Source organism: Myotis daubentonii, chromosome 19 (assembly GCF_963259705.1).
Source record: "Myotis daubentonii chromosome 19, mMyoDau2.1, whole genome shotgun sequence".
NCBI classification, from domain to species: Eukaryota; Metazoa; Chordata; class Mammalia; order Chiroptera; family Vespertilionidae; genus Myotis; species Myotis daubentonii.
Window position 1 is genome coordinate 28,849,936 of NC_081858.1, and position 20,849 is coordinate 28,870,784.

Here is a 20,849-nt window from a genome sequence, read left to right on the forward strand (position 1 = left end):
GACGCTCAGAGATCCAGGCTGTATTTCTCTCCCCAGTTTCAAACATCCTGCCACGCGTGACGAGCGCCTCGCCACTGACCCTGGCCGTGGGGACACGGGCGTCCAGAGGGACCCGGCCTCCGGGTGGACCAGGGGTGTTTCCTGGGACTCTGTTGACAATGTCACCGGGGTCTCGTCCTGTCCTTCCTTCCTCCCCCTGGCGGGGCACCCTGGCCGCCCCTCCCCAAAATTAAAGGCGAAAAGGTGAGTGAGAACCACTGTCCGCGCGCGTGCGCGCTACACGTCATCCCGGAGGATCCCTTCCACGTAGCCGAGTGGGTCCTGCTCCCCAGGGTCCAGAGCCCGGCAGACCCAGCCCGAGTCTTCCTCGCCGCCCGACCCTGGGGCGCCCGCGGGGCCGCTGTCCTCCGGGGAGGAGATGGAGGTGAAGGTGGTGAAGGTCACCCTCCTCCTCTTGGAGGTGGGGGACGCGGGAGGCTCGCTCTTCCCCTCGCTCCTGGGGGCGCCCGCGGCGGGTCCGGACAGCAGCTGCCCGTTGGCGCTGTTCTGGGTGCTGAGCAGGAACTTGCTCTCCTCCAGGTCCAGGCCCCTGTCCGCGGTGCTGACCGTCTCGTCCTGGGCGAAGCGGAGGCGGCTCTCCAGCAGCTCCGCCCCCGGGCTCAGCCCCACCCAGTCGTGGGCGTGGCTCAGCCCCTCCTGCTCCTCTAAGGGCAGCTGTTTGCGCCGGTACCCGAGGGCGAAGGTGGCGCAGTTGACCAGGAAGACGAGGATGGCCAGGCAGAAGACGCCCAGCAGCGCGTACATGCCGATCTCCAGGTCGCTCAGCCCCTTGGAGGCCTGCGCCAGGTCGCTCGGGTCCGCGTCCGCGTCGCCATGGCTCCCGGGGAGCTCGGCCTGGGCTGGGGCGCCGGGGAGGCGGGTGGGGACGGTGTGCAGGCTGCCCCGGCCGTCGGAGAGGCTCTCCCAGCCCTGGTTCCTCCGCAAGGCCGACCTCTCCGTCGTGGGCGCTCTCCCGCCCGCGGTGCCCACGGAAGCGGACGCGCCGCTGAGCGCCTGGCCCTCCGGCCCGTCCCAGGCCGGCGGGGGCCTGCGGGGCCGCCTGTCGCCGCCGGGGGTCTCCAGGTGCGCGCCCGCCCCCGCGCGTCTGCTGTCGCTGGCGTTGGGGTGGGCGTCGGTCTGGCCGAATTTCACCCTCACGGCGGCGGTACCCGCGGCCAGCACGCTCTTCCGCTGGGACTTCTGGCAGGACTCGCTGATGACCATCTCCACCCTGACCAGGGCGCCCTGCCCCTCGGATTCCGCCACGAGGACGGGCCACTGGGAGGCGGGGTCTTGGCGGACGGAGACCACCTGCTGGTCCGCGGAGGTGGCCGCCAGGGAGAAGTCTCCCCCCGCGTAGATGTCCAGGGGCGTGACGGCGCCGTCGCTGAACTGCACCCAGCAGCTGAGGGCCGCCTCCTGCGGGGGAACGCGAGTCCGTCAGCGCGGGCGCCAGGCTCAGCGAGCACCGGTCACGGACACGGCGGACGGACGGCATGACCGCAAAGGAAATGCGTGTGAGCCGTGTGGAAACAGGAGGTGCGCAAAACTCAGAGCAGGAAAGAAAACTCACTCCCACGCGAGGTGAAGCGGAGGAAAACCACCAATGACGGCCCAGGGCGGGGGGGGGGGCCGGCGGGAGGCACCCCACAACACGAGGCCACCACCTGCGTGCGCAGCGAGGTTCACCCAAATCCCACGTTCCTCCCAAGAGGCAATGCGTCTCACCTCTGGGGAGCGAGGGGTCTCCCGTGTGCAAATCCTGTTAACAGCGTGACCTCTCCTGCACCGTGACCTCACCTGGGTGTGCCCTCACCTGGGTGTGCCCTCACCTGCACTGTGCCCTCACCTGCACTGTGCCCTCACCTGGGTGTGCCCTCACCTGCACTGTGCCCTCACCTGCACTGTGACCTCAGCTGGGTGTGACCTCACCTGCACTGTGGCCTCACCTGGGGTGTGCCCTCACCTGCACTGTGACCTCACCTGCACTGTGACCTCACCTGCACTGTGACCTCACCTGGGGTGTGCCCTCACCTGCACTGTGCCCTCACCTGCACTGTGACCTCACCTGGGGTGTGCCCTCACCTGCGCTGTGCCCTCACCTGCACTGTGACCTCACCTGCACTGTGCCCTCACCTGCACTGTGACCTCAGCTGGGTGTGACCTCACCTGCACTGTGACCTCACCTGGGGTGTGACCTCACCTGGGCTGTGACCTCACTTGGGGTGTGACCTCACCTGCACTGTGACCTCAGCTGGGTGTGACCTCACCTGCACTGTGACCTCACCTGGGGTGTGACCTCACCTGGGTGTGACCTCACTTGGGGTGTGACCTCACCTGCACTGTGACCTCACCTGGGTGTGCCCTCACCTGGGGTGTGACCTCACCTGGGTGTGACCTCACCTGGGTGTGCCCTCACCTGGGTGTGCCCTCACCTGGGGTGTGACCTGCCCGATGCGATCCCTCCCCCACCCTGCGGTGTCCCGGCCTCTGTACCTGGCCTGGCCTCTGCAGAAGCTCCTGAGCCAGGGCTGTGGCGAAGATGGCCCTGTTGCTCCCTGGGCTGAGCTGCAGGGAGAGCGACAGGCCTGCCACCACCTGCACCCCCAGGTCCGTGACGGTGACCTTCTCGTCCAGCACCGTGACGGTCTTCTCAGCCAGGATGGCGTCCGACAGGGGCGACAGGATCTGGAAACAGAGCCGCATGACAAGCGGAAACGGTGCTTTCTGGTGTCTTCTTCCCAAAACTGTGTCCTGCCTGACAAGTTCCTGTCTTTTTAAACAACAGCAAGATGGGAAGGGCTGGACAGGGCGAAGCGCGGCCCCTGCCCCACCACGGAGATGACCTGCGTGGCATTCAAGAGGTGGGGGGCGCCCAGCCGGCGTGGCTCCAGGGTTGAGCATTGTCCTGGGCACCAGGTGGTCACAGTTCCATCCCATCTCGGCACTTGCCCTGTTGCAGGCTCAGTCCCCAATAGGGGCCGCGCAGAAGGCACGATGCTCTCCCTCACTGATGTCTCTCTCTCTCTCTCTCTCTCTCTCTCTCTCTCCCCTCCCCCCCCTCTAAAAAACCAATACAACATATTTAAAATACAAAGAAAAGAGGAGCGTCCTTGATCTGGGGACGTCTTACCTGGAGGGTAGTCATCCCGAGCTCCTGGCCCACCAGGACCTGCCCCCCCTGCAGCCGGGCGATCCGAGGGTCCTCCACCTGCATGAACCCCTTCACCAGCTCCGTGATGTCCACCTGCCAGTCGGAGCCCAGCAGGTGGGCCAGGGGGCCCCCAGGCTCAGCTGATTCGGCCACAAACTGAGTCAGGACGCGCACCATGGCGTGCTGGTACTGGAGGGCGCAGCCCCGACCCCGCCTCTCCTCATCTTCCTCTTCCTCGCTGTCCCGAGCTGGCCTGGCAAAGGGTCAATTCCGTTTAGCAGGTCCTGACTCGTTGGGCCAGTGGTCATGGGCTGTGTGCGGAGGGCAGGGCTGTGCGTGGGGGCGGGGCTGTGCGGAGGGCAGAGGGAGGCAGTGGCGCCCCAAGTCGCCCCCCCAACTCGTCCCGGCTGCCTGTTCCCACTGAGCCCCGCACACTGACTTGGGTCCCTGCCGGGGTCCCCACGGACACGCCACCTGCTGTCGGGGGCGATGGGCACCCTCCAGCCCTTGATCTGGTTGAGCTCGGCGTCCGAGACCTCGATGTGCAGCGGGAGCCGGGGCGCCCACACCGTCATCTCCAGGGGGGCGCTCAGGTGCTGGTAGGTGAAGGTCACCACCGCCCCCACCTTGCCCTTCATCTCCTTCCCGTTGACGAAGACGTAGTCGCAGCGGTCAGACACCTGGGGGGTGGGGTGGGCAGGAGGCCGTGAGTTCCCATCGTGGCCCACGGCCCACGGGCACCAGGTAAGGCGTTTCTCTGGCCCGTGTCCTGGGGTCTTTCCCGGGAAGCCTCCTGCCAGGGGGCGTGGCTGGGGCCCGGGACTCGCTGCCCCCTGCTGGGAGGGCAGGGTAGCCCCCCTCCCTCCCCCCCAAGGGTGGCCGGGCACCCAGCACATCCTGGGCCGATGGTCCCCGCGGGAGCGGCGGGCAGAACGCCCGGTCCCCACCGACCCCTCTTCTCCTCCAGCCCCTGGTCGCCCCGCTCATTCCAGGGTTCAAGGCTCCAACCCGAGATGAGCTGGAGAAACGCAAGGTCTGGGGAGCCGCTGAGACCAGCTCCTCCCTCTTATTAAAATATGACCCGTTGTTGCCCGGCCGCGTGGTTCAGTGGTTGAGCGTCGGCCTATGAATCAGGAGGTCAGGGTTCGATTCCCGGTCTGGGCACTTGGCCGGGTTGCGGGCTCCGTCCCCCGTGGGGGGCGTGCAGGAGGCAGCCGGTCCATGATTCTCTCTCCTCACGGGTGTTTCTATCTCCCTCTCCCTTCCTCTCTGAAATCAATAAAAAAATATTTTCAAGAAATATGACCAGGTGTGCGAGCCGAGGGATTTATTCGCTCCCACTTCACAGTGCTGACGGCGGGAAGGGCCGTCCTTTCAGGCTCCCCACCCCTCCCAGACCCCGAGGCGGAACCACTCCGACGGGCACGGCCGGGCACTTATGAGAATTTAATGCCATCTCCTTTTTTCTGCGTAAATGCCGCACGAGTATAAATCTTAGTTAAATATCGCCAATACTTGTGGGGAAATTTATGTTCTCATGTTTTGCTCTTTTTTTTAAGAGCTAGAGCTAAGGATATTAAAATTCGTCCCCCCTCCCCCCCTTTGAATTGAGCCTCCAGGAATATTTATTTGCGTCCGTTTCTCCATCTAGGCATCGCCTCTTCGAAATTAGTTTTTATCCTGGGCCGAACAACAAGTCACGTGCACAACAGTGACAGGGAAATGCGTGGCGACGGGGTACCTAGGGCTGTGCCCACGGCCCCCCTCGGCATCTGATTAGATGCTTCGCCCACGGAATCCTCACCGAGAGCCTGGTGGGGAGGCACCGTCACCCCATTTTCCAGACGACAAACTGAGGCACCAGGTCCCTTCGCTGTCAGGGACGCGTCCCGCTGGCTAATGAATGAGAGACGACTTTACCTATCTCTGTGGCGTCTGTTAGCTTTTATATGGACACTAGAGGGTGTTTCTATCTCTCTCTCCCTCTCAATTCCTCTCTGAGATCAATAATATATATATATTAAAAGCATCATATGCTGATTAGACTGGACGTCCTTCTAAATGACCTTCTGAATGAAGCCGGAGCTGCGAGGGAAGCCCGGGTCCCGGGTGCCAGAGGGAAGCCAGTGCCGGCAGCCGGGGGAAGGACGGCCTACTCTTGCACGAATTTTGTGCATCGGGCCTCTAGTCGATATATAAAAACGACAACAAAAACGTTCAGGCCAAACACAATGTGTGTACTGGCTACACATACGACCGGAGACCCTCGAACTTGCAGCCTCTGACTCAGAACACAAGCGAACCTCATGGTATCCTTCTGTTTGGGGGCCAGGGGAGAGGGGGATGCAGGAAAGGCCTTGGGCTTTTGGACCCGTGAACTGGCCATAAAAACATGGCAACAACAAGCTGACAGACAGTCTCCTCACACGGCCATCGTCCATCACGCCGGAGGCTGGGCCGTGACATACGGTGATGGGCGTCTGCACTGCAGCTCCGCGCCACCTGCCCCTGCTCGGGACACACGGAGGCCCTGTACCAGCACACCCCTCCCGCCCTGCCCCTGCTCGGGACACACGGAGGCCCTGTACCAGCACACCCCTCCCGTCCTGCCCCGGCTCCGAGCCACGGGGTGCTCCAGGCTCCCGGACTGTGCAGGGAGCCGGAGGCCGCGTTCCAGTTCAGTTAGGCACGGGCGCGAGGGCGGAAACCAAATTCTCCGAGACTCGTTTTTCTTCCTCTTCTCTCGTCCGGTTCCCTGCAGCAGCCGGCGTTCAGCAAAGGGCAGAAAGAACAGCCCCGTTCAGGGAGGATAGAGCGACAGCTCCCGCTCACCGGAAGCTGCGAAGGCAGGAGGTTCTCGGGGAAACGCATTTTCTCTTTAGAGGAAAGGGAGGGCATTCGCTGGGGGAATTGTCAGCCTCCTCTGCGAGCTTCGACTGAGGCTTTTTGGGGGGGGGGGCGGTCAGAGAACACTGGTTTGTGAATCACAGGTAGGGGCAGTAATTCCTACAGGAAACGGCTCCGGACGCGAGTTCCAGAGGCAAAGGAAGGGCCCTGTGGCTGGGGAGGGAGGAGATGGTGACGAGCCTGGGGGGGGCGGGGGGGAGGGGGGAGGGACAGGCACAGGGAGCTCCCTGGACGGGGAGGCGCTGGGTCCTCCGTCCTCAGGGCTTTAAGGGGGGACTTTCGGGGAGGCCCCAGGGGTCTCAGTGGGAGCACAGCAGCTCCCAGGTGTGTCCTTCAGGGTCGGGGTCTCCCCTGACTGGCTGGCGGCACCAGGTGCGGCACCGGTGACAACATCTTTACCAGGCAGCACCCCCCCCCCCACCTCCCAGCTTCCTCAGTTTACAGACCATCCTCGCGGGCAACACGGCGCCCCGTCCCCCTCACCCCCTGGAATCCGCATCCTCACTTTCAGCATCTGCTGCCATCGCATCCCAGAACCTTCCAGAACCTTTCGGAGCCCCAGTCTCCCCCAGGCACCAGGGTGCAGGGCACGTGTCTGCAGAGCCCACAGCACCCTGGCCGGGCTCACAGGACAGTCACACCCCGTGGGCGACACACAGTGGCTCTGGGATCCCCCTGGGAGCGGCCACGTCCCTGTCACCTGGGTCTGGCTCCCCGCCCGCCCCTCCCGGCCTGGTGAGGGGGGGCAGGAACCTCCATGGGGTGCGGGTCCCTGCGCCCCCTCCTGCTCCCCAGGGGCTGGGAAGAGCCCACGGTGCTGGCAGGTCGGAGCATCCGCCCTCCTCGGCGGTCTTGCACCCTCTGCTCTCCCCCCCCCCCCCCCCCACGGCAGCGAGATAAGCAGACGGGAGGGGAAGGGCCGGGGACACAGGGGTCCCAGCAGGTCCGGGAGCGGGGACACTGACATGGCAGCGGGTCAGGGTTCGGGTTCCGTGGGGACAGGGAGGCGTCACTTGCCTTGATGACGTCCTCGTCGGCCGACCTGCACTCCACGGCCCGCAGCAGGTCCGTCACGGCGCCGTCCTCCTCCACCGAGACCACCGTCACCGGCACGGCCACCGCCTCCCCCGTGAGGCCCGCAGTGTTCAGCACCTCCGCCTCCTGGAAGACCAAGCACAGGACCCGGCCGTGAACCGCGACCCCCGGTTCCTGGTTTGAAGCTCAGTCACTGAGCCACGCTGGCTGGCGCTGTCCCCCTTCCAATGGGAATGGAAAGGTGTTACCAAGGTTACCGGGCCCGCGGGAACATGTGACGTTGGGGAAAGGGTCGGTCACAGTGCACACAAGGTCCCCCGCCCCCCCCCCCCCAAGCCCTCGCCCTCTCCCCTTGGCCATCCGTTCCGCTCAGGCAACACTTTCTACGCGTCTGACCACGTCCCGAGGGTCCCCGTGAACCTGAAGAACAGGCCACAGTGCACGTCTGGGGACGCCAGGGTGAGAGCAGCCCCTGGGGCTCGGGGAGGACAGGTGCCACCTGGCCCCTCACTCCGGGCCGCTCTCTCTCCTCAGCCGGGAGGGGTAGGCTCTGGGTGTGAGTCCTCCATCGGCCACTGATCATGTTAACACTGTCCTCCCATCAGGAGACCGTGTGCTGGCCGAGGCTGAGCCTCGTTCCGGCCACATCTCCTTCCAGGGCGAGTCCCTTTTGGAGAAAATGGGGGTGGGGGGGTGGGAAGGGGTTGCACTCTTTCCTCCTCGTCCGCACGCCCAGCGAGGCGAGCGTTTCCCAGGCCCCCAGCACCGCCGCCCGCACAGGCCGCCTGAGAGGCCTCCTGGCCCCGGAGGCCGGCGCCGTCCGTCACTCATTCCCGGTCCGACTGAGCTTCATTGGGAAGCAGGTGCAGCTGCCTCATCGGCTCCGTAAGCCGGTGGGTGAGGTGGTCTCAGACCCCCCCCCCCGCCCCCCGGGAGAGCATGCAGCGCGGGAGGCCCGGCCTCGGCCGTTTTGTTTATGAACTCAGTTTTCATTGCGATGCTTTAAAGGTGGCGAGCAGCTAAGCCAGCGAGCCCAGCAGCCCCGGCGCCCCAGGGATGTGGTCCAATCAGATCTGTATTTACTGCTCGATGAGCTGCCCCAGGAGGTCCCCGGGCCAACGGCACCACAGCGTCAGACCTGCCCGCAAACACGCACCGAGTGGGGCAAGAGGACCCACCGGGGTCTCAGAAGCCACTTCCTGGAGCGTGTGAGTGAGGCGTGCATCGGGGGAGGGGTCCGCCCGACCGGGGGCCCCACGCCCCAGGCCGCAGCCCCCTCCTGACCCGTTAGGCAGAGGCGTGAACGAGTGGGAGACTAACCCCATGTCACCCCGAAGAGCGGGGTCTTTAAAGTGGAATTTCCACGGAAGAGAGGAAACCACACCGTCGCCGGCCTTTAAGTGCACGGGTGGGGCTGGCGGGCATCCCAGAGCCGGGGAGAGGGCGTGAAGGATGGGCCCCCCCTTCCTTTTTAATCCTCGGCTGGGCCCCCCTGGGTAACAAAACAGAAGGTGGAGAGAGAAGGTCAGAGCCCTCAAGGGCGGAGAAGAGGCTAACGGGCCTTGTGAGCCACCACTGGTCTGAGATTTAAGAGACGGGACATTAACCTTTTAAAAATATATTTTTATTGCCGAAACTGGTTTGGCTCAGTGGATAGAGGTCAGCCTGCGGACTGAAAGGTCCCAGGTTCAATTCCGGTCAAGGGCATGTACCTGGGTTGCGGGCACATCCCCAGTAGGAGATGTGCAGGAGGCAGCTGATCGATGTTTCTCTCTCATCGATGTTTCTAACTCTCTATCTCTCTCCCTTCCTCTCTGTAAAAAATCAATAAAATATATTAAAAAAAATAAAAAATATATATTTTTATTGATGTCAGAGAGAAAGGGAGAGGGAGAGAAACATCCATCATGAGAGAGAACCATGGATCGGCTGCCTCCTGCGCGCCCCACACTGGAGATCGAGCCCACAACCCGGGCCTGTGCCCTGACCGGGAGTCAAACCGTGACCTCCTGGTTCATAGGTCGATGCTCGACCACTGAGCCACACCAGCCGGGCTGTGCGCATTTTTAAAACACGCTAATCCTCGTGTCAGAAATAGCAGAGCCCGTGCTCCAGGCCCCGTGACAAGCGACAAGGACGGCGTGTGTGCGTGCACTCAGCTTGTACCGGGGACCGACCATGGTCAGCGCTGACACGGTTCTTACAGACAACGGTGCCTCCTTCCCGACCGCTACACGGCGGCCTGAGGGTGCGAGTGACGGCTGCGTGTAGGGGCCTCTTTCCGCCCTGGGTGTTTGCCCTTTGAAATCGGGGGGCGCCTGCCTGTCCCTTCCCCTACATGGCTGCTCCCCCTTCCCCCCTCACCACAGCACAAGGCATGTCAAATTGTCAAAGGCGGCAGAACCGCCCCCCGGCCGGGAGCAGCCGGGAGCAGCCGGGAGCAGCCAGTTTTCCGTACACGAAAATGAGAAATTAATTCAACTGGCCCGGAACGGACAGCGGGAACCGACATCAAAGGGCTGCTCCTGCTGCACTGAAGCTCAGTGTGTGGGCCTAGGAGTGGGTGTCTCTCGGATCGCGGCCCCAGCTCCAGAGGGACTGCTGGGGTGCGAGCCCTCTCCTGACCGGGCGGCCTCAAGCAGCTCGGCGGCCGGTGGCTGGGAGCCGGGTCTGATTATCTATGCCGGCAGCCAGCCAGCAACGTGGACCCGGGACCGCGGAGAGTCCAGAAGTCACCCGTGGGCCCGCCCCGGAATGCTCGATGAGTTTTTTCTCTCCTCCACCGGACAACTTCTTAATGATGTTGTCCTGAGGCTAATGCGAGGATGGATTTGCATGCCTCGAGTTCACGCTAATTAGGAGGAAGGGATGCAATTAAGATTGCTCTGGGAGGCGGGGGACGACCGTGAGGGGCTTTAAGCCAGTCGCAGTCACCCTGCAACACTGGCCCCAGGACGCCTGGCCATGGACGTGCTCGGCGAGTCAGCCCTCCACCTCCTGGTGGTGGGGTAACGGGGTGCGACCTTGCAGAGGGACAGGGCAGAGTTTTTGCTGCTCCCCAGCTGCAGCCTGTCTGTCTCTGTCTTCTTGGTGGACAGGGCCACGTCTCTGTGAGTCCCAGGCAGGCTGGCCCCTGAGGCTGTCCCCAGGCCTCACAGTCAGACGGAGAGGGGTCACGGGGACAGGGGTCACGGGAGCTGGGCGGAAAGGAAAACCATTCCAGACCCTGCAGAGTGGCCGAGCTCACGGACACTGACCCACTATCTCTGTGAACCTAGAGGAGGTGTGTCCAGCAGAGCAGCTGGGTGACCAGTCGTGTGGGGGCGACGTCGCCGTGGAAAGTCGCCCCCCCCCCAGGTGTGATCTCCTCCAGCATCGAGGTGCCCAGCTCGGTCCTCGCCCCTGAGCACCCCAGGTGCCCCTGCCCGCCTGACCTCTCCGCGGGGTTCCTCCCTCCACTGGCTTCGCCCTCAGCGTCCCAAACAGTACGCGGTGCGATGGGCCCCCGGGGGCTGCAGACCGAACCCCAGGCGCCACCACCCACTTTTCCTTCCCTGGTCCCCAGGGCGCTCCCGGCACAGGGTCCCCTCCCGTCAGCACCACGGACAGCGCTCCCCCATTTCCTCCCCGCCACCTCCATTGCTGTCACCTTCAATCAGCCACCACCGTGTCGCCAGGGTTATGAGAAAGCCCGCCTCGTCATGTTCCCGCTCGTTCTGGCCGCTTTGGGGAACCGTTTTCCCCAGGAGCCCCCTGGCGGCCTGAGCACACGGGGTGCCAGCTCCAGGGGGCGGGGTTGGCGCTGCCCACGCCCAGCCCAGCGCTGACTACAGGCACCTGTAGCTCTGACGTCACAGTTCACATGCCCCACCCCCAGTCCAGTGCTGACTGCAGGCACCTGCAGCTCTGACGTCACAGTTCACATGCCCCACCCCCAGCCCAGCGCGGACTACAGACACCTGCAGCTCTGACGTCATCATGTCACATGCCCCACCCCAGCGCAGTGCTGACTACAGGCACCTGCAGCTCTGACGTCATCATGTCACATGCCCCACCCCAGCGCAGTGCTGACTACAGGCACCTGCAGCTCTGACGTCATCATGTCACATGCCCCACCCCAGCGCAGTGCTGACTACAGGCACCTGCAGCTCTGACGTCAGCACGTGATGCGCACCACCCAGGGCTCACCCGCACCCCCTGTTGTCGGTGTGAGGCCCTTTCAACCACTTCCCACGGCAACAGGTCACTGCCCGTGGCCGTGTCCCCGCTGCTATTCCGTTCACACTGACAGCGCAACACGCCACCCGTGGGTCCTCGTCGGCGCCTCCGGGCCCCGCGTTTCCGGGCTGGGATGGGGAAATCCCGGCGCAGTCACCGAGCTGGGGGTGAAAATTGAGCCCCACGTGCACAGGGGCCACGCTCGGTGGCTGTCTCGTTCCGAGCGGGACCGCGAGGGGGTGTGGCTGCCCCGCGGGATCCTCTCCGTGTCTCCCTCCCACCATCGCTCTCTCTGGTTTTACTCATGAAGCTGGGGTGCGGCCGAGGGCACCCCCCGCCCCGGCGGAGTTCAGTGGCCGGAGGGTGTCCGCCCCTCCGCCTCCCTCACCCCGGAGTCAGGTGTGTGCGCAACACAGGCTCGGAGATGCGGATTCCGCTACACCCACGGCGCCACGCGACTGAGGACCTGGAGCATCGAGACGAATTCATAAAACGGCGGCAGAGAAATAAACACACGCCCACCCCGCCCGGCCAAGCAGGAAGGCTGCCGCCAACGGGAGCTGGAGGGGACGACCAGGGAATTACAACGAGGCACAGGAGCATGCCGCGGGCACTTGCGAATCAGCCGAGGTTTGCACATCCAAGGAACTGCCCTGAGACATGGCCCGTCTTATGACGATATTCCCAGAAATGGTGCCCACTGGCTCCTCCGGTGCCCACTGGCTCCTCTGGGGCCGCGGAAAGCTGGTCTTTTCGGGCTGGTTCAGTTCTGGAGAACGGACGCCCCTGCCCACTCCCCAGGCTGGAGGACATGCATCTGGGCTCGGCTTTGATGTGCGAAGCTTGCGCCTTGAGAAATCTACGTTTCTCCAACACTTGCCGTCTAACGGTCTGCCACCCGGCCGCTCTTGCCTGCCCAGTCACTAACTCAGTCTTGCTTTACGGCTTCCTTTCCAATCCGAAGCCCATTTCGCGAAATTTCCCATTTTTCTCTAAAACTCTGTGAGGTACTGGCCGCACACACGGGGTCAGAAGCGCATAAAGAGCCCTGACTGGTTTGGCTCAGTGGATAGAGCGTCCGCCTGCGGACCGAAGGGTCCGGGTTCGATTCCGGTCAAGGGCCTGTGCCTTGGTTGCAGGCACATCCCCAGTAGGGGTGTGCAGGAGGCAGCTGATCGATGTTCCTCGCTCATCGATGTTTCTAACTCTCTATCCCTCTCCCTCTCTCTCTGTAAAAAATCAATAAAATATATTTTAAAAAAAACACGCATAAGGAATATGCTGGGAGTGGCGCCTTCTTAGGATAATCAGGTTTTTAATGACGGACAGACATACAGGGACTGCTCTGATGGTGGGCGAGTAGAGCGATTTTTACGCACAAAGGCAATGGGTGTGGGCGAAATCCGTTACGGTGCACTGCGTGGGCAGGCACACTGCGGAACATTCTGGTAAGAGTGTCTCTCTTTGTCGCCTGAAAGGGCTGTGCAGGCTCCTACAATGGTTCAAGTCCATTACTCAGGCTCCATAATTAGCCGGCCAGAGAATCTCGTTAGACACACATTAAGTGTGTGGTTAAGCCATATTGCAGACACTTGACTATAATAAAACGTCCAGTCAAATTAAAACTCAAATTTATGGCCGCTCTTACTTTCCTGGAGAACAGAACCCTGGATTGAATTCTTTCTTTTTTTTTTTCCTCCACAAAAGAACAGCCCTGGCCATGCTACGCATCTCATAACCACTTGGTTAGGTAGAAGTTACATAAAATGGAGTCAACTATTGTAAATGTATAACTCGACGCGTTTGAATAGAGTCAGACGGTTGTGCTGATATCCCCACCCACCGCCCAGGCTCAAAACATCCCATCAGCCCCTCGCAGTCCCCTCGTGCCCCCTGCACGCATGTGGCTTGTCCCTCGCGATCCATCACCCTTCCCGGACGTGGCGGGTTCGGTTTGACCAGATGTTGCGAATCGCGTCTGCACGGCTGTCCGTGAGGAATGCTGGCCGACAGTGTCCCGTCTTTAAGAATTTAAACAAATATTTTTTTATTGATTTCAGAGAGGAAGGGGGTTGGAGAGAGAGAGAGAGAGAGAGAGAGAGAGAGAGAGAGAGAGAAACGATGATGAGAGAGACACATCGATTGGTTGCCTCCTACACCTGCCCTGGCCAGGGCCCAGGATTGAGCCTGCAATCCAGGTATGTGCCCTTGACCAGAATCAAAACCAGGACCCTTCAGTCTGCAGGCCGACGCGCTATCCATTGAGCCAGCTGGCCAGGGCTAGGTTTGTGATTACAGAATAAATGCACAGCTCTGAGGTTTAGAACGTTGAGTTCACCTTGAAGAGCAAGACCTACTGACTCTTCAAGGTCAAGGTGCTGGCTGCTGTTTCTAAGACACTTCCCGCTCCACACAGGCCTCCCTAAGCCAATGGCCTCCCCCCAGAACTCCGCCCACTGCTTTCCCGTCTCAGAGAAGGGCGTCCACCCAGCTGCTGGAGTTCCCAGCCCAGGAGGCTCCCAGCCACCTCCTCACCCCCCTCCCCATCACCGTGTCTGTCCGCCCCCCTCTGAGCCGCCAGCCCAGCCCCTCTCTCCACAGCATCCCGCCCGTCCTGCTCCCCGAGCCCCTCGGCCAAGCCGCCGTCCCTCCTGCCCGGGTTTTGGCGGGAGAAAGAGCTCCCATGTGGCCCACCCGGCTGGACCCCACTCAGGAGCCTGTTCGCCCTGCAGCCAGAAGGGCCCTCCCTACCGCCCGGGCCAGAGTCTGGGGTGCGAGGCCCGTCACCCCGTCCTACTCTCTGGGCACAGATGTGGCTGCTGAACACATCGCTCTGCAGACCAGACCCGCGCAGCTGGGAGGGGCCGGCCTTGGGCTCGTCTCCGCGTTAACATCTGGGCAGATGCGATCCCCGTTGAATGCAGAGTCTATTAGAGCCTCTAATGGGATTCTCTCGGGCACGAATGAGGGGGAGAATGTCAATCCCGCACAGCAGACGACTCTTGATTAATTTTTTTATGGGTCAGCTCACCGCCGACGGGAGACATCTTAGATAATGACTTGTCCTGGGACCCACCCCTCTCAGGTTCTGCACGAAGCTCCGGAATGTTCTCGCGGTGGTTGATCTTGTTTGGCTGAGTCCACGGAGCGGGGACCTGGCTAGGGTTTCCATCTGGACCCTGAGCAGCCCCCCGGACGAAGGGCCGGGGGCTCCCACGTCACAGTCACTTTTGCACGAGGACGGGGACCGCCGTGCGCAGGGCGGGGCCTGGGGAAGTCACGGCCATGGGCCTCGGACAAAGGGCAAGCATTTCACGCGTCTGAGCTCAGGGGAGTGGCTGTGGGGACTGCAAAGGGACAGGAAGTGAACTGGACCCGGGGAGGCAGAAGCGAGCTCGCTGAGGAAGACGGTTAATAGGCATGTGGCTCAGGGGTCGGGCATCGGCCTAGGAACCAGGGGGTCGCGGCTCCATTCCCAGGCAGGGCACAGGCCCAGGTTGCGGGCTCCACCCAGTGTGAGGCGTGCAGGAGGCGGCCAATCCATGATTCTCTCCCATCATTGATGTTTCTCTCTCTCCCTCCCCCTTCCTCTCCGACATCAATAAAAATATATATAAAGAGAGAAAGGGGGGGGCGCTGACGGCCAATGTCCCCCATGAACCTGCACAGGATGCGGCGAGGGTTTCACGGCCGAGACCTGCCTCCCGTGGCCGCGGGGAGGGTGCCGTCACTCGGCCGGTGGTGACACGCACTCACTCCTTCGCTGGAGCCCGCGGCTCTCTCGCGGCCCAGAATAAAGTATTTACTCGCTAACCTATCCTTTCTGCCCGTTAAGCTGCTATCAAAGGAATGAAAGCCCCACAGGCGCCGACATGGCTTTTCCTAGTAACGTCTCTTTTTTCTTCACCGAAAGGGCCTTTTAAAAGCCTTCTGAGCAGCAGCTTTCACTCTCGCTCAGACTGCCCATGAGCCAATCGCGGACGCTGCCCCTCTGGGAGTCGATGAGCAGATTTCCCTGGGGAGTGTCCGGGTTCTGCCCACTGGTGTTTTGCTAACTCTCTGTGGGGGGGTTAGTGTAGGGGTCCCTCTGTGTGTCTTGCTTCAGAGCATGGAGCGGGGGGGAGGGGGGATGTATTTTAAAGGATGACATTAGCCCTGGCCGGTTTGGCTCAGTGGATAGAACATTGGCCTGCAGACTGAAGGGTTCCAGGTTCGATTCCCGGTCAGAACACAGGCCCGGGTTGCGGGCTCCATCCCCGGGGGGGGGGGGGGGCGGGGAGGAGGCAGCTGAACCGTGGTTCTCTCTCCTCATTGATATTTCTATCTCTCTCTCCCTCGCCCTTCCTCTCTGAAATCAATAAAGATGTATTTTAAAAAATAAAGGACGACATTTACAAGGAGCGCCTGGGCCAGCGCCCGGTCTCCTCCCGGCATCGGCATTCCCCCCGCGTGCGATGCCGTCAGCCGCAGACGCTGCGGGACCAGCTCGCGCTGGGGTTTGGCGGCTGACAGACATTCCCTGCGTCTGGGGGACCGCAGCCTGGAAATCTCGCGGGGCTTCCTCTTCAGACCTTGCTCTGTGGTTCCCCGTCCTTCTTCCCAGAGAGAGCAGACAGCCCGGCCGGCGTGGCTCAGGGGCTGAGCATCGACCGATGAACCAGGAGGCCAGGGTTCGATTCCCCGTCAGGGCACAGGCCCGGGTTACGGGCTCCATCCCCAGTGGGGGGCGTGCAGGAGGCAGCCGATCAGTGATTCTCTCTCATCACTGACGTTTCTATCTCCCTCTCCCTCTCCCTTCCTCTCAGAAATTAAGAAAAAAAAGACAGGAAACAAAGCTGGAGTGCGAGTCACCCTGGGCGACCGCAGGGCTGTGGGACAGAGGATGGACACACGTCGCCTGGAATAGCTGACGTCACACTCGTTCCCGGGAGAGTCCCGGGACGCGGAGCCACACCACTGGGCCACACCAGCCGGGCTGCCTGTGCCATCCGCCTAATAGCTACGATGACTCCCTATCTTGGTGTCGCCTGCTAGAGTTCCTGTGCGTCTGTGGCAAAGTCTTTTCACGTCGAGTCAGAAGAGCTGATCGCAGCGCATCGACCCTGAGACCCCGAAGCCGTAGGGGGCCGCGTCTGGGGACGTGTTTGCCGAAGGACACGGCGTCTGAGCGCCTCTCGCTCGGCTGCGGCCCAGGCGTCCCGCGTCCCCTTCGGCGGCGACATGACCTCATCGGCCCTGTGATCTCACCCCGTAAACTTGACGCTGTGGGTCCGGAGTGTCCCAGCCCCGGGGAGTCTGTGCTGCAGGTGGAGGGAGACGGCAGGGAGAGACGGGGGTGAGACCCGGTCCCGTCTCCCTGTGCACAGCAGACACCGCTGGGGGCCCCCAAAAGGGCTCCGTCTGACAGGAGGTGACACCCAGGGCGAACCCCTCGGGGAAGCGGCGAGGCCTGCGGAGCTCGGTCCCCGGGAAGCTGACCGCTGTCTTCTCTGAGCCGCACTGTCTCCCACCCCAACTCGGCCTCCGGCGGCAAACTGTTCGCAGATCGGCTGTTCTCCTCCCTCCCCCCTCCCCCCTCCCCCTTTTCCTCCCTCCCTGCGCCCTTAGGTAAGACAGCGACAGTGTGCCCGCAGCCCCTCACGCCCGCGGGGAACTCGGTGCCCGAGACACACCTGCTCAATCAGGGGTGTGTGTGTGTCGCGTGGGGAAAAGATGCACCTTTTTATTTATTTTTTAGTTACTGATTCCAGAGAGGAAGGGAGAGGGAGAGAGAATCATGGATCGGCTGCCTCCTGCACGCCCTACACTGGGAATGGAGCCCGCAACCCGGGCCTGTGTCCTTGACCGGAATCAAACCTGAGACCCTACAGTCCACAGACCGACGCTCTAACCACTGAGCACACGGGCCCGGGCGTATTGTGTTTCTTATTATGATCATACAAAGAAGCAATAAGCCCTCCCCCGGGCTCCGTGGCAAGACTCGGAACCCCGTCACGGGGTCGGCGCTGAAGGACGACCTGGTGTTTTTCGCGACCTCATCTCCCTTCTGCACGCTGGGCCCCTGGAGGCCGGCCCGGGAGGCCCCTGGCGTGGGGCGTGAAGCGCGGCCGTGGGCCCGGATTTACGTTCTTGGCGTGAACGTGCAGGCTGGGCCCATCCAGTGACGCCAGGCCTGCCCTTCCCGGAGAAGGATGCCCGGCTGGCCCCGGAGGCCGGCAGCGCGCGGGGAAATTAGCCTCCAGACAGTGCTAATCACGCTCTCCCCATTAGCGGGAGGGTAATCGAGCCACTCAGCTGCTCAGTAAAGAAACCCCCGCTGGCTCCGTAACGGGAAGCGACAGTGTTTAATGTTGTAATTAAGACGCACCAGTGTAGCCGGTAGACGGAGGGGAGGAAGTGCGGTGCGCACCGTGAATTAAGAGACGCGAACGCTCCGGGAACACCCCGGTCGGCCCTCGATTTACAAGGAGGTGTTTCGTGGGGCAGGTGTGAGGGCAGGGATGTCAACAGCCCCGAGGCGAGCCCTGGCCGGTGTGGCTCAGTGGGGAGAGCGTCAGCCTGCGGACTGAAGGGTCCCGGGTTTGATTCCCGTCAATGGCACGCGCCTGGGTTGCAGGCTCCTCCCCGGCCCAGGCCCTGGTCTGGGCACATTCAGGAGGCAACCAACTGATGTGTTTCTCTCGCATCGATGTTTCTCTGTGTCTTTCCCGCTCTCTTCCACTCTCCCTAAACATCAATGGAAGGACATCCTCGGGTGAGGATCAAACAACCAAACAAACAAACAGCCGGATGTGTCCAGTGCTGAGTAGCACTCACCAGGCACACGCACCCTGGGACCTCACAGAACTGGCTTACTGCTGCAGACACAGCTACACCCCTCTACTCCTGTTCACAGGGCAGCCAGAGACAGTATTTGTCTTTGTCCAAAACAAGCAAACAAGCAAAAAGAAAATGAAATGACTCACTTTCACAACACGCCCTCCGTAAGACGGGTGGGCGATACCGACACCCACTCCAAGGTGACCTGGAGAGCTACGGGGTCAGCCCCCACCCAGCGGGGAGCAGGGCTCTCCCCCAGAAACGACCCATCTGGGCTGCTGCTCGTGGTGGAAATAAATATTACTTTGTGTCACGTTGGAGATGCACAGCAGAGAGAGAGAGAGAGAGAGAGAGAGAGAGAGAGAGAGAGAGAGAGAGAGAGAGAGAGAGCTCGCCATTAGAGCCGCTAACTAACACTTGTTACAATTCCCCGCGGTGCCTTCCGCAGGCAAGGTCCTCTGTAAATGCCACCACGAACCTCAGAGCTCAGCCAGGCGGCCCCCGGCCAGCTGTCGGCCAGCCTGACCCACAGACAAGCTTCTGTTCAGCCCTTGCTGCCCCTCGACAATGTCGTCTCAGGGTCGCGGGTGGGAGAGCTGCCCCGCGTGGTCCTTCCGGCATAAACACGGGCCTGGGGTCGGCAGGGCGCTGGGCTGAGTCTGCCTCAGGTCTGTCTCCTGCCACCCTGGCCACGTCACGAGCGTTTGCTAGCATCCCCTCCTGTGAGGGGAGAGATGGCGGAGAGAGAAGCCACTTCTTCCGGTTGCCCCGTGAGGAAAGGCCCGCAGCTGAAAAGAGGTCGGGAAACCTCCGTTCTGTCAGCCCGGCCGGCGGGGCTCAGGGGTTGAGCATCGGCCTATGAACCAGGAGGTCCCAGTTCGATTCCCAGTCAGGGCACAGGCCCGGGTTGCGGGCTCCATCCCCAGCGGGGGGCGTGCAGGAGGCAGCCCATTCATGATTCTCTCTCATCACGGATGTGTCTCTCTCTCCCTCTCCCTTCCGCTCTGATATAAATTATTAAAAAGGAGAAAAACCAGCGTCCGCATGACAGCCCTTCTGTGCTTTACCCGATGCCACGTTTCTAATCTGTTCAGAGTTCACCTCTTTCCAAAGAAGGGATCGGAATAGAATTAATCGGTGGAGTGAGATACCCAGGACTGCACTCCATGGGGAACTGCCGAGGGGGACAGCCGTGGCTGCTGCACCGGGAAGGGCTCTCTCTGCGCGGCCAGCTCGCGGGGGAGCAGGGGGCTGACCGCCCAGGAAGGCAGTGGCTGCTGCACAGGAAGTAATGCGTTTCCCGACGCCTCTGCCCGTCTGTCGCCGTCATGTCTTTGGGAGCGGCCCTCTAGCATTTGCACTTTCTGAAGAGCTGTCTGCATACTGTGCTGGTCAACAGCCTAGACTCCGTTTCTTTTCTTTAAAACAATATTTTTTAAAATTACTTTCAGACAGGAAGGGGGAGAGAGAAGCATCAATGATGAGAGAGAATCATGGATCAGCTGCCTCCTGCACGCCCCCCACTGGGGATCCAGCCCACAACCTGGTCAAGTGCCCTTGACCTGAATGGAACCTGGGACCCTTCAGTCCACAGGCCGACGCGGGCAGATGCTCTATCCACTGAGCCAACCGCCAGGGCCCAAATTCTGGTTCCACAGTAGAGAGGACTGGCTGGGCCCTCCGTCTAGTCAGAGCCTGACTCCCGCCCGCCTCTCAGCTGGGTCACTGGCGGGGGGGGGGTGTCCTCAGCTCCGCAGGCCCCCACCCACCTGTGCAGCGGGGGACAGCGTGGTCCCCGCTCCCCGGGGTCGCTGTGGGGACGAAAGGCCTCAAACAGGAGGGCGGTGCGGAGAGCCACGCCTGCCACCTGACCCAGTGGGCACTTGGGGCCCGGGGCCTGCCCTTTGGGGAACACAAAGCCAGACTGAGTCTCGGAGCAGAGAATTTTCTCAAGGGCTGTTCACGGCACTTGGTTCCGAAGCTGCGGCCAGGAGAGCCCTGTGCTCTGGAGGGACCGCGGCCGTGGGAGGCCCGGGAAGCAGTGAGGCCCCTGGCATCTTCGTCAGCGGCCGACACAGGGCGGGAACGCCCTGGAGCGTCAGCCGCAAAGGAGCCAGGAGGCTGCTGTCCCGCCAAACAGAAAGAGAAGAAGGAGTCTCCCTGCGGAAGCCAGGAAAGATGGCCGCCCTCCCTCATGCGGGGGCCCTTTCTCACGTTCTGATCCCGGCGGGTGACTGTCGTGTTACCTGTGCCGTCTCCACAGCTGACGGGACACTATGACCCAGTGTGACCCGCCTCTCAGACACACGTGACGCCGGGGTGCCTGGCCCGTGGCCCTGTGCCCCCCCCCCGGCGGGGGTGCCCCTGGGTGCCATGCAGAGAGGCCGGTGGGTGGCGGGTGGCGCACATTGTGGGCAGCAGGCGACCCCCAGCCGGGGCGGCCCGGAGTCTCAGTCCTGCGGGCGCTGAGGACGAAGGCAGGGGCGGCTGGTGAAAGGGACGTTCCTCTCCCAGAAGCACAGAGGCGCGTTGGGCTCAGGCACGTTTATTGAACATGCGTTTGTTCCATCAGAAGCTTTTCAGGAGCAAATTACATGGTTATAAAACGGTGGGTGCGCTTCGTGTGCTGGGCTCGCAGGAATGGAATATTCCACCGAGTCAGAGATCGGGGGCCCTG

At 62.1% G+C, this 20,849-nt stretch overlaps 1 protein-coding gene across 1 annotated transcript in view; it reads right to left on the bottom strand.

Moving 5' to 3' along the window:
* The window catches only part of TMEM132D (transmembrane protein 132D), a 51,433-nt gene continuing 30,584 nt past the window's right edge, over positions 1-20,849 (bottom strand). Inside the window, exons 5-9 of the mRNA XM_059677095.1 lie at positions 7,118-7,261; positions 3,668-3,873; positions 3,173-3,446; positions 2,536-2,727; positions 1-1,458 (exon numbers count right to left, since the gene is read on the bottom strand). Coding sequence (XP_059533078.1) covers positions 277-1,458; positions 2,536-2,727; positions 3,173-3,446; positions 3,668-3,873; positions 7,118-7,261 — 1,998 coding nt within the window. The 3' untranslated portion in view covers positions 1-276. The remainder of the gene's footprint in view (positions 1,459-2,535; positions 2,728-3,172; positions 3,447-3,667; positions 3,874-7,117; positions 7,262-20,849) is intronic.